General features: G+C 41.0%; 1 protein-coding gene across 1 annotated transcript in view; it reads right to left on the reverse strand.

Annotated features, from left to right (window-relative positions):
- Window positions 1-9,727, reverse strand: part of Rp2 (RP2 activator of ARL3 GTPase) — a 32,565-nt gene extending 22,838 nt beyond the window's left edge. Inside the window, exon 1 of the mRNA XM_050160935.1 lies at window positions 9,463-9,727. Within this exon, the coding sequence (XP_050016892.1) occupies window positions 9,463-9,564 (102 nt within the window). The 5' untranslated portion in view covers window positions 9,565-9,727. The remainder of the gene's footprint in view (window positions 1-9,462) is intronic.
- Between the last annotated feature and the right edge of the window lie 2,763 nt (window positions 9,728-12,490).

Raw genomic sequence — 12,490 nt, forward strand, 5'->3', positions numbered from 1 at the left:
AAAAAAAAATGACATCTTGAAATTTGCTTGCAAATGAATGGAACTAGAAAAAACTATCCTGAGTGAGGTAACCCAGACCCAGAAAAAAACACAGTATGTACTCACTCATAAGTGGATATTAGACGTAAAGAAAAAAAAACTAGCCTATAGTCCACAACCCCAGAGAAGCTAGGTAACACAGAGAATCCTAAGAGAAACATAAATGGATCCCCTGGGAAGGGGAAATAGACAAGATCTCCTGAGAAAATTGAGAGCGTGGCGGCGGTGGAAAGGGAAGAGGAGGGGAAAAGGAGCGGGGGAAGGAGATCATGAGGGAATGTGATGCTCAAGAAGAGGGAAGGACAGAGAGGGAGAGCAAGAAAGCCGTTGTGGGGCTAGTGAGAAACATGGCACTAGGGAAATTACCAGTAATCCATTAAGATGACCCCAGCTGAGTAAGACCCTAAGCAACAGAGGAGAGGGTGCCTGAACTGGCCTTCCCCTGTAATCAGATTGATGACTATTTTAATTGTCACTATAGAACCTTCATCCAGAAACTGTTGAAGCAGATGCAGAGATCCACAGTGAAGCACTGGGCTGAGGTCCCAAAATTCAGTGGAAGAGAGGGAGGAGTGAGAATATGAGCAAAGGTGTCAAGACCATGATGGGAAAACCCGCAGAGACAGCTGACCTGAGCTAATGGGAGCTCGTCAACTCTGTATTGACAGAGGGGGAACTTTTATAGGACTAAACTAGCCCCTCTGAATGTGGGTGACAGTTGTGTGGCTGGGGCAGACTGTGGGTCATTGGCAGTGGGACCAGGATCTATCCCTCGTGCTTGAACGGGCTTTTTGGAACCCTTTTGATACCTTGCTCAGCCTAGATATAGTGGGGGAGAGTCTTGGTCCTGTCTCAAAATGAAGTGACAGACTTTGCTGACTCCCTATGGGAAGCCTCACTCTGAGGAATGGATGGGGGCTAGGGCTGAGGGAAAGGTGGAAGGAGCAGGAGGAGGGGAGGGAGTGGAAACTGGGATTGGTGTGTAAAATGAGAAAAGATTGTCTTAAAAATAAATAAATTTAAATAAAAAATAAAGATGCATATTATTTCAGCTTTCTGGTGCTTTGCTTTTCCTGGTGCTTTAATTTTTAAAACTTCCACTTCTTAAAAAACATTTTAAATTGAAAATCTTTACCCCACTACAAAATGATATTTAGGTGTAAATTTAGGCCTAAAATATGTCACATTGTTTTTTTAATTTTAACTGTGCTGTCAAAATATAGTCAGAGCTAGACATATAATTCAGTGATGGAGTGTGGTTAACACGCCTGAGTCTCAGAGTCTGATCTGCAGCACATAACCCCAACACACAGACACACACACACTAGACACACACACAAGAGGCAGGGGGAGGGAGGAGGAAAAGAAGGGAGTGTGTTAATAAAAGGCCAGTCTGACAGTTTAAAACAACAGCTGAAATGTATTACTTTTTAGTTTATTGAAACTATTTTACTATTTTAACTGTTTATAAATATAAATATTTCATGCAAAACTATATACTAGAAACAGGTTCCTTTATATACATTACACATATTGTTTACTTACAAAGTAACTTGTTAGCATGTGAATTGTTATTAAACTAGCTTAAAGTGAGTTATTCCATCATACACAATATTATATTTATCCAAGTTTACATAATATTCTAGGATGAGCACTGGTCTGTAGCATGAAGCAATAAGAGCTACTCATTTTCCAGCCTCAATTTTGTCACCTATGAACAACATGATCTTCAAAAAGTCACTTTACCTTTCGGTCACTCAACCAACATTTGAATACCCAAAATTAACTAGACACTCTTTTAGGCACTAAAAGGGAAGTAGTATATGCCTAAATAGACCATTTAAACAACCTGACTATGTAGTGAGAGGTGCTGAGAATAATTTAGAAATACAGAGGAGGGTCACATAGCAGGCAACACAAGACTTACTGTACAAAGTGAGTACGAATAAGTTGGAGTTTATTGGAAATACTGGGAAAGAAAGACCATTCCAGAAAAAGGTATCATATTGAACAAGATAAAATTCTTTAGTTATCAGGAAGAAAATGGAAGGGGGCTGGTATTACCAGAAATACTGAAGTAGTAGTAGATGAAACTAGAGGATTAGGCAGGGTCCTGGTATAAAGTTTGGAAGCTATGGACAACAGACGCTACAGAACAATTTAAACATGCTAAACATACATTCAGAAATATTAATAAGAATGTGGAAATATGAAGTGTGAATCTGAGAGGCTTAGGCAGAAAGGACTGAAGCAGTTAGAGGGGAAGAGAACGATGGGATAAACTGAAAAATGTTGAGGAAATAGAATCAGCAGATGTGCTGAGGCAGGAAATTGTCAGTGTGAGGTCAGCTAGGGCTATACAATGAGACCCCACCAAAACTAACCAACTAAACAAAAGACAAAACTATCTAGGAGAAGCGGCTGAGGCACTGCTCAGTTGTTGAGCACTCACCTAATGTTCACAAGGCCCTTGGTTGTATCCCTAGGACTTCCAAAGGAAGCCAACTAAAATAGAAAATTAAATCGAAGGAATATTTTCTAACACTACTACTCTCAATTACTTATAGGTAAAGAAGACCCTCAAATTAAAATCTAGACATACAGGATTGGGGGGTTGCATGCACATTCACGCACATATGAAATAAATAGGCTGTTGCAGGAAAATAGCTCAGATCCAGGCTCTATTAAATAGCAAGACCCTACCTCAAACAGGAAAAACAAAACAATCCATGTATGAGAACACAAAAGAGCCTCAGGGAAAAAAAAAGATAACTACCACAGAGACCTGAGTTCAATCCCCAGCAGTTATGTAAAAAGTTGGGTGTGGTGGCATAAGTTTATCACCCCCAGCACTGCAGTCAGTGACTGGCAGCTCACTGGCCCATGGCCTAGCATACATGGAGAATTCCAGGGCACCTGTTTCAAAAGAGGGTGCATGTGTGGAGGATGTCTGAGGGATGACACCCAAGGATGTTCTCTGGCTTCCATAGGCACATGTATGTGTATGTGTACCCCCCATACGTACAAAAAGTATATAAAATTAAAAATACAGAAAACCTGTGTGTGTAAGTTCACCCATACACATGTACCCATACATATATACATATATATACAAAAAAGATAAAACTAGAAATACAGAAGAATTGAACTCATAACAAATAAGCTTGAAGTGTACATCTAATAAGAGTAAAATTACTTTGTATATAAGCACACACACTGCAAGAAATTATAAGTGAAATTAGGGGACTGGAGAGATGGTTTTGTAGTTAAAAGCACTTGTTGCTCCTGAAAAGGAGCCAGATTCGATTCCCAGCACCCACATGGCAGCTCACAGCCATCTATAACTCCAGTTCCAAGGGATTCAATGCCCTCCTTGTGTAGTGGGGACGCGGGCCTGCTTTTCGTCCTGCCTGGCTTCTGCACAGCTAGCTTTACACCAGAAATAACAACACACAAACTGTATTCTTTTAAACACTGCTTGGCCCATTATATCTAGCCTCTTCTCGGCTGACTCTCGCACCTGGACTAGCCCATTTCTAATAATGTGTGTAGCACCCCAAGGTGCGCTTACCAGGAAGATTCTAGCTTACGTCCATCCTGGGTCGGAGCTTCATCGATCACGTTATTTTGGGGCATAAGCTAGCCAGGCGACCAGGAGCTGGGGCGGCAGGAACATAGCCCGCAGCTCCTACAACAGAATGGCGCCCAGACAACTGAATCCACTTAAAGCCTGAGAGAGCTTGGGAAAGAGTAAAGCATGTTTTCTTGGTAGCAACAATTTCTTGGGTCTACTCTGCTTGCTAGAGGCAAGCAAGCACTCTCATCTAAGAGAGGCTTCCTGACTCAGCTTTAGCTGCAAAACCCTGCAGCTCATTAAGAGGTCCTGCCACAAAACACTTAAATGGTGTTGATAAAAAGCTGAACGCATGCTTTTCGGTTTTCAGCCGTAGCAGGAAAAAAGCTGTGCTGTTTAAAAATGCCGGCTTTCTGGGGTGTCCTGCCAGGGCAAACTCTTTTACGCAGGCGGTTCATGTGGTTTGCAAGCACAGGCTGCTGAAGCTCGCTTGCTGGCAGGGACCTTGAAATGCCATAGAGTTGTGTCAGTAAACATGGCTACAGCCAGTACCTCAGCCATGAGGCTGGAAAGCTAAGGAATGGGCTGGATCCAGCCGTCAAAGCCACAGCTTTAATCCCATCCATATTGCTCAGTAATTTAAAGGCTTGTGTGGTCAGAAAAAGAGAGATATACGGTAAAGAGAGATTCAAAGACAAACAAAATTTCTAAATGGTTTACTGTGTGTTAAAAATATATGCAAGCTAAAAGTTAAAGTTCTAAAAAGTAAAAAAATGAAAAAGAGAATAGTTGGGTGTGGTAGTACACACCTATTAAAGGATTAACCCAACACTTGGGAGGCAGAGGGAGATTGACCTCTGTGACTTCAAGGTGTGGTAGCACAGGCCTTTAATCCCAGTGCCTAGAAGGCAGAGACAAACAGATCTCTGTGAGTTCAAGGTACAGCGTACACCTTTAATCCCAATGCCTAGGAGGCAGAGACAGGGGGATCTCTGAGAGTTCAAGGACAGCCTGGTCTACAGAGTTATTCTAGGACAAAGATACAGAGAATATAAAATAAAAGTAAAAATAAACAAAATAGAGTTAAAATAAAGCCGTACAAAGATGGAAAATACACAGAGAATCTTGATACTGTATGCTATTATGCTCTCTTTGAATTGTTTGAATGCTGAGAAGCTGCTAAAAGATATTTGTTTATAAATGCTGCTGAACTAATCCAACAGATATTTTGAAAATGCCTTGACTTTGAAATTTGGATCTAAGGACACGATGCTTTGGAAAGGAGTTTCTTATTTTGTTTTCACAGAGGGTGAGAGTCTGTGGATTTCTTCTATACAAATATAGTATGATGGACCAAGCCCTCCTGAAGGGTTGCTGTGAACACCTTCAAAAAATACTTCACTCAACTGCCGACTGAGATGAACCTAACAGACAGGTTACACCATAAAAGACCTAATTAACAGCACCCCTATACAGCAGGAAGCAGTTTGGAGAGAAATAACTACGTCCATATTCCCAAATATTGTTTATAAATGTTCTTTTACATTTAAAGGGGGATATGATATAGGTATGAATAATTTGCATTGATATGGATTTTGCTTTAGTGATTTAAATTTAAGGTCAATCTTGTTATATGTATATGTATTTCTGATCTTTATTAAGGTATTGTGATTGTGTAGTTCACTTAAAAATGTAATGTATATAGGTTGTTAATGGATAATCAATAATAGTCAAGCTTGTAGTCATGTTAAGATTTTCTAGATGTACATAGATACATTTTAGATAGGCATTCTTCATATTTTTCAAAGATTATAGAATATGGCATTTTAAATGTTTTAATAACTTAGGGTTTTTCATGACAATGAGACACTCTGCAGATAATTATTTAAGTTTTAATATACACATTAAACACTTTCTCTTAATATATATGTAATGAAGGGCTGGTGAGATAGCTCAGTCATTAAGAGTACATGCAGAGGACCTGAGTTCACAACACTCAGGTGAGGTGGTTCATCACTGAAGGAAACTCCAGCTCCAGAGAATCGGATTCTGCCTTCTACAGGCATTGTACTCATGTGTCCAAACCCACACTCAGATACTCACATATACCTATAATTGCAAAATAAAAAATATTAAAATATATATGTAATGAAATATTGACATCAGAAAGTTATTTGGGGGAGAAAGATGTACTAGTCTCACTGGAGTCACTGGTCCTTGGACCTCTTCACCGTGTGAGGAAGCCCAGACTACGCATGGAGAGTGCTTGGCCTTCAGTCCCACTTGAGCTCCCAACTGAATGCCTTTTATCAACCTCACAGCCGGCTTTAGGGCTAAGCCATCCTGAAGGTGATCCTTCAGTCCCTACTCAAGTTGTCATAGTTGATGCCATATAGAGTCAACCCTGCTTAGCCCTACACAAAGGGCAGAGTCATAAACAAAACCAGTATTTACCAGTGTTTGAAGGTATTAAGTTTGGGGCTGGTTTAGTTCACATCGATGGACAACTGAGTTACCTCACATATTTAGAAGATGATGAAAATAGCATCTAGCTTCCTAGCTACTGCAGACACTTTTTAGTAGGTTACCCATCCAACCTCTCTGAAGGTTCTAACATAGACATCGGCTCCTTACAAAGTCACCCCATCTATTGATGAAAATTCTGGGAATTATGATCTCTTGTAAGTTGTGCTCAAAGTATTATCTCTGGAGATGATCATTACTATCAATTAATGTCTCTTCTTCATGACAGACCTTATTCACCTTGCTAAACTGTGCAGAACTCTCAACACTAGCCAACTTTATATCTAAGACACCCAAAGATGCACAAGAGACACTTGAATTTCTAATGATCATGAGACAAATACAAATGTGTTCTTCATACTCAAATCACAAGTTTCATACTTAGGCTATCATTTAGAGAACTATCTTTTTTTAAGGAGTCATGATCTCAGTCTCATAATGACCACGCTTACACACGGCAGCCTGAAACCCAGAAGGCTGGCCCTGAACTCATAAGCACCTATCCTCCAGAGTTGCTAGGATTATAGGTGTGTTCCACCATGCCTGGCCAAGAAAACTAGTTCTTATTTCTATTATTTAGGAGTTTTAGCATGAGTAACTGGAAATTGAAAACTACTTTTCTATGCCACTCATCCTCATTTTTGCTTCAGTATTTCCTGTTTTAACTCCAAAGGACCAGTAAGCTTTTGGAGGGCAAGAATAATAATTTTGGCTTTTCCTTGGTGTTTGAATACATATACATGGAATAATTTGCTTAGCTAATGAATGCAGCATACAAATAATAATGACAAAAGCATTTCTTTCCAAATTATTTATTTATTTATTTATTTTGTTTTTTTCGAGACAGGGTTTCTCTGTAGTCTTGGAGCCTGTCCTGGAACTAGCTCTTGTAGACCAGGCTGGCCTCAAACTCACAGAGATCCGCCTGCCTCTGCCTCCCGAGTGCTGGGATTAAAGGTGTGCGCCACTACTGCCTGGCTCCAAATAATTTAAACAGAGATCTTGCAACCCCAAAATATTTCTTGTCATGTCAATGCAGTAACTATGTAGTAGGCTCCCCCCCCTTTTCAAAGTCAGCAGCAATGGAAAATGAATTTCTTCCACTGTTGACTGCAGTATGTAAGTTGCCATGACACTACTTAGTCCCCAAACATTCTTTCTAATTGAGACAATTTCTCCTTGGTTTAGTCCCTTAAGGCTGACCCAATTACCCAATGCAAAACCCCAAAACCCTGGGGTGCCTGTCAACTCTTATTATGCAACCTAACAAAATTTTAAATACTACTTTTCCAATGGTAAGGAAATTACAGGCAACTCATTTTTAAAAAAGTCTTCCAGGCTGAATAATTGCTTGATCTAGCTTTAAACCACATAGACTTAGACTCTATGACACTCTGAAAACCTAACGCATCTCACTTTAATGCACATCCACACGGTGGAGGAGGGGGAACTTAGATGCTCAGACCTACTATGCTCTTTTTTCAGTACTTAGAGAAAGATCACAAGAAAAAGAAATCACAAAACACATACACATGAAAGATCCCAATTATCAGGGTGTGGTAACACAAGCTTATAATTTCAGTGCTCAATAGACTAAGGTAAGTGAATTGCCAAAAGTTCAAGGTCAGCCTGGCTATAGAATGTGTAACAGGCTAGCTAGAGGTACATAACAAATCATTGTCTCTAACCAGAATTGCAATTCCAGCAATCAGGAGATAGAAGCAGGAGGATCAGTCAGTCAGCGAAGGATATCAAAATTACATGAGACCTTGTCTCAAAATATCGTAACATAGTACAACAAAACGAACAGAAGATCCCAGCTAACCAGAACTTTGTCAGTAGAAGTTAGCTGTAAGGCAACTGTTGTGAAAATATGAGCCATAGCCAACCCAAGACTACTGCAAAAAATGTAAAGCACACTTTTAGTTTTAGCCTGTGATCTTAAAACAAAAAGCTGAAAAACAAAACAAAAACAACTCTCTGGAGCAGTAAGTTCAAGTTTAAAGAGCATTGTTTAGCTAGGGATGCCACTCAGTGGTAGAATGCTTGCCTAGCATAGTTCAATCTCCAGTACTGGGGAGAAAAAATTTAAACAGCACTGTTAGAAATCCCAAGGCTATCGAAAATGAATATTTAACAATCCACCAACCAAATAACTTTGATAGGTACAATCTTCTTATAAAACAGAAAATCGACCACTTTCCTACATGACAAAATCCTGCTATAAGAGAAGGGAAACAAAAAGCCACATGGCTCAGGAAGGGTTTCAGAATCAAAGGCACAAATCTGGGCCTGAGAAGTCCAGCAAAATCTTTGATTTTTTTTAAAAGCCAATACTTTGAGAATCTCGTTTATATGAATACCTAAATTCTTCTGGGGATTTTAAATGATGCAGAATGATTTATTATATCAAAGCATTAATAACAGACTTACTATAAATTATATTTTGGTCAAAGGTGTTGCATTAAGCAATAGTTAACCAACACCCATTTAAAAAAATAAGATCTTTCATTTTGTTTGGGAAACCAAAACAATAGGTGCCTATCAAACTGTTTTACAAGCAACTATACTAGGCAGAAATGAAGAACTATGTAGAAAGAGGAACCATTGTGAAATGTATGCCTAAGTAAGTGTGTTTTGTGCAAGAATAGGGGACTTTTTCGAAACTTTTTGGGTTTTAGCTATATGTAAAATATAAAAATAAGGGTGTTTTCATCATATAAAGCAACAATAATAAACTACTTCCTGGTTTATGTTGGTGACTTTCACTTCACACAATAATATATTCCAAGACTGCCTTAACTTTCATTATTTCTTTCCGGTAAATGGAAGAGGAGAGAGAGCAAAGGTGGACATGAAACAATCCACTTAGTAACTGAGTAACACCAAGAGGTACCAAAAGAGATTTGTCAGGAAGGGCAGACAAAAGAGAAACAGCTCAGGAAGACAAGCTACAGAAAAGATGAGAATCAGTCTGGTGTGTGAAATTCGACCAAACCCCTTTGGCCACTGCTGCTGAAAGGAGCTGATTGGAGATCCAGCACCCTCCGGGCTCTTTACCTCCCCGGAAGTCCATCCTGGGATGGGGAGTCAGGGTACAGAGCCAAGGATGAGGCCCTGAGGGTCTAGCTTGGCAGACCACAAACTCCTTCGAGCCTTTCACAGCCAGACCCCAAAGTCCTGCGTACCGACTTCAGCTCCCTGAGCGCGCGCGAGAAAGGCAGTTGTGGGCCACCCGCCTCCCTGCCCCGTTTTCGTCTGCTCCTTCGGGACCCTCTGAGAGGCAGTCGGGGAGGACGCAGAGTAGGGAGCCCTCAAAACATCACCTTTTCCCGTTGGTCCCAGCTGTAGAGCTTGGGCTGCTCCTCCTCTCCCTCAGCCTTCGACTCCTTCTCACTCTTCCGTCTCTTAGAGAAGCAGCAGCCCATGGCGCCGTCCAAAGGGTCTCGCTAGTGGATCCCACGCGCTCGGACAACTCCTAGAGGGTGGCGGAAACCCTGGGCGACAGGGCGACTCAGCCGGCAGCTCCTCGGACACCGCCCAGGAGAGCCGCCCAGCCGCCCACAACCTTCAGCGCTCCCGCCAGGCCCAACACCCTTCTCCTTTTTTCCCGCCCCTCGGTCGCCTTGACGACCTACTACAGCCAATAAACGGTCAGAAGCCACTAAGCCCGCAAGCCGCTCTGCACCAATGAGCTCAGACAGAAGGACTCATTCGCCAATCCAAGCCTGGCTCCTAACGTCAGCAAACCGGGACCCAACCTCCTGGTCGGTCCTGCCCCGCCCCCAGCCCTTCCTCCCCGGGAACTAGGCTGGGCTAGCTGACTGTTAGGCTACACTGAGTTCCCTTCTCCTGATGTGGTGCTCAAGTTTCCAAAGTTTCTAAATTCTAAGCTCTGGAGGGGCTGCCATGTGGAATAGTAGACTTGTTTTATGACATAAATTGCGCGAGAAAAAGAATTCTTTTGAAAAAACTATTTACTGGGCTGGAGAGATGGCTCAGCGGTTAAGAGCATTGCCTGCTCTTCCGAAGGTCCCGAGTTCAATTCCCAGCAACCACATGGTGGCTCACAGCCATCTGTAATGAGGTCTGCTACTGCCCTCTTCATACACACAGACAGAATATTAGATACATAATAAATTTAAAAAAATTAAAAAACTTATTTACTTTTATTTCATTTGCATTTTGCCGGCATGTATGTCTGTGTGAGGGTGTCAGATCTTGGCAGTTGTTAGTTGCCATGTGGGTGCTGGGAATTGAACCCAGGTCCTCTAGGAAGAGCAGTCACTGCTCTTAACCACTGAGCCATCTCTCCAGCCCTCAAAAGAATTCTTGTTGCCGTGATAAGACCTAAAATTTGTGTCCTTCACTCCTCCCCTCAGCACCCTTCTCATAGACCCCACAAGCTTCTGGTCAAGTTGTGCATGTCTGGTGTGTCCGCGGAGGTTGAAAGGGTTCAAATCTCCTGGTTACTGATAGTTGTAAGCCACCAAATGGGTGCTGGAGACCAAACCTCTGCAAGAGAAGCAAATGCTCTTAACTATTGAGCTATCTCTCCAACCCCTTGAGTTTTCTAAAATCTTCTCCTTATCTCTCCAAAACTGAAAAAGTATCTAGTAAAATAACTGAGTATTGTCTCCTTACTAGAACTGTGAGTTTGAAAGCAAAAGAATATTGTAAAGGGGCCTGTGCCTTTGGCTCACTCAGTCTAGGTGCTCAATAAAATGTTGAGCAAGTGATTACATGCATCTAATGATATAAACACATATAACCTTTCCTCTATATCTTCCCAAAGAAAGTGACCCAATTGTGGAGGTGGGGGAGGCATGCGGAGTTACTACAAAGGTATTTTTGGAACTCATCAGTGCATAGTCTATTAGAGAATATAAACCCTACCACATAAACAATCAGATCTGTTCAAAGCAAGTGGTACAAAGTTTGCCTGGATTTAAGAATATATATTAACGTTTGTTGTATTTAGATGGACTTTTAGGACAATACAAATGTACTGCTTTCACAATAGATAAGTTGATTTCTCTGAGGTATAGTATTTCGCTATCATCATAGGACATTGAATACTTATCAGTTCAGTTTCAAATTTGTTTATCTTTTTACTTTACCACACCTATCACATTTAATGTGAATGTGGATTTTAAATGAGCCTCTAACTTAATTTGGACATTAAGATTGTTCCCCATTTCATTTCCTGTCCTTTTTGCACAATCAGGAAGAAATTATAAATGACCAGAAACTGAAGTTTCAGATCTTGGTCGGTAAGGGCTGGTCATTACACGTTTTTTTCTTCAGTGTCAGATTAAATTTCTATGTGAAGATAGTTTTGGGTGAGAGCCTTGCTGCTGGTTTATGTTCATAGAATAGCAAAACTTTGATCACTGCATAGTGCAGAATAAGAAGCCAAGATCCAGGAATGAGTCTGACCACAATGATAGTAATTGAGCAGGTACTAGAAAAACCCAGAGCCTGTGTTGTCTGGACCCTTTTCCTGTCTTTATATTGTTTCTCTCTAATTCGTCAGAGACAAAGAAATAGAAATGTATCCCCTCAGCCTTCTGGTGCCTAGGGAAGCTCTGTCCCTCGGGGATAATGTTTTACATGAAGATACTACTCAACAGGCACCAAAGTTACAGAGAAACCCTGTCTCAAAAAAACAAAAAAAAATACTACTCAATAAAAATAATTTTAGAGAAATAATTTCTAAAACTCATTGCTTTAAAATATGTGCTCATGAGAAATTCAAACCTAAAATGAAACCTAAATCAACCTGTAATTTTTTCAAAGATCCTCAAATAAAAGTGAAGATTAGGGCTCCTCTGTATTAACTCTGAGTCCACTGCAGTCTAACCCCAAATTAAATTAAACTAAAATTAAATTGAAGTTGTACAAGTTGTAGCTGGGTGTGGTGATATATTCCCAGCATTTGAGAGGTAGAAGCAGGGGGAAGTTCAAGATCAGCCTGAGCTACTTGAGGCACTGTCTCCTCCTTTCCACATAGCCCTCCAACCACCCAAGAAAACTCAGGACTAAGAAGCTCAGAAACAAAGGTAGGAGTAGTGATTACCTCTGCTTTCTCTTTTTCTCTCTTCTTTTTTCATCAAAGGTGCTAGAGATTGAGCCTAAGGCCTTGCATGTGCCATGCAAAGTGCTCTACCACTGAGCTCTATCTTCAACACCTTCCTGTACTATTAGAAAGTGCTTTAAAGTTTGAGATAGGGTCTGGTTACATTGCCTAGTAACCCAGAGAGGCCTTAAACTGAGTCCTCCTGCCTCTGCCTCCCAAGTAGCTGGGATTGCAGGCCTTTGTCACCAGGCACATATCTCCCTTTCTTTTATTTT

Source organism: Alexandromys fortis, unplaced genomic scaffold (assembly GCF_014885135.2).
Source record: "Alexandromys fortis isolate MF-2015 unplaced genomic scaffold, M_Fortis_MF-2015_v1.1 scaffold_83, whole genome shotgun sequence".
NCBI classification, from domain to species: domain Eukaryota; kingdom Metazoa; phylum Chordata; class Mammalia; order Rodentia; family Cricetidae; genus Alexandromys; species Alexandromys fortis.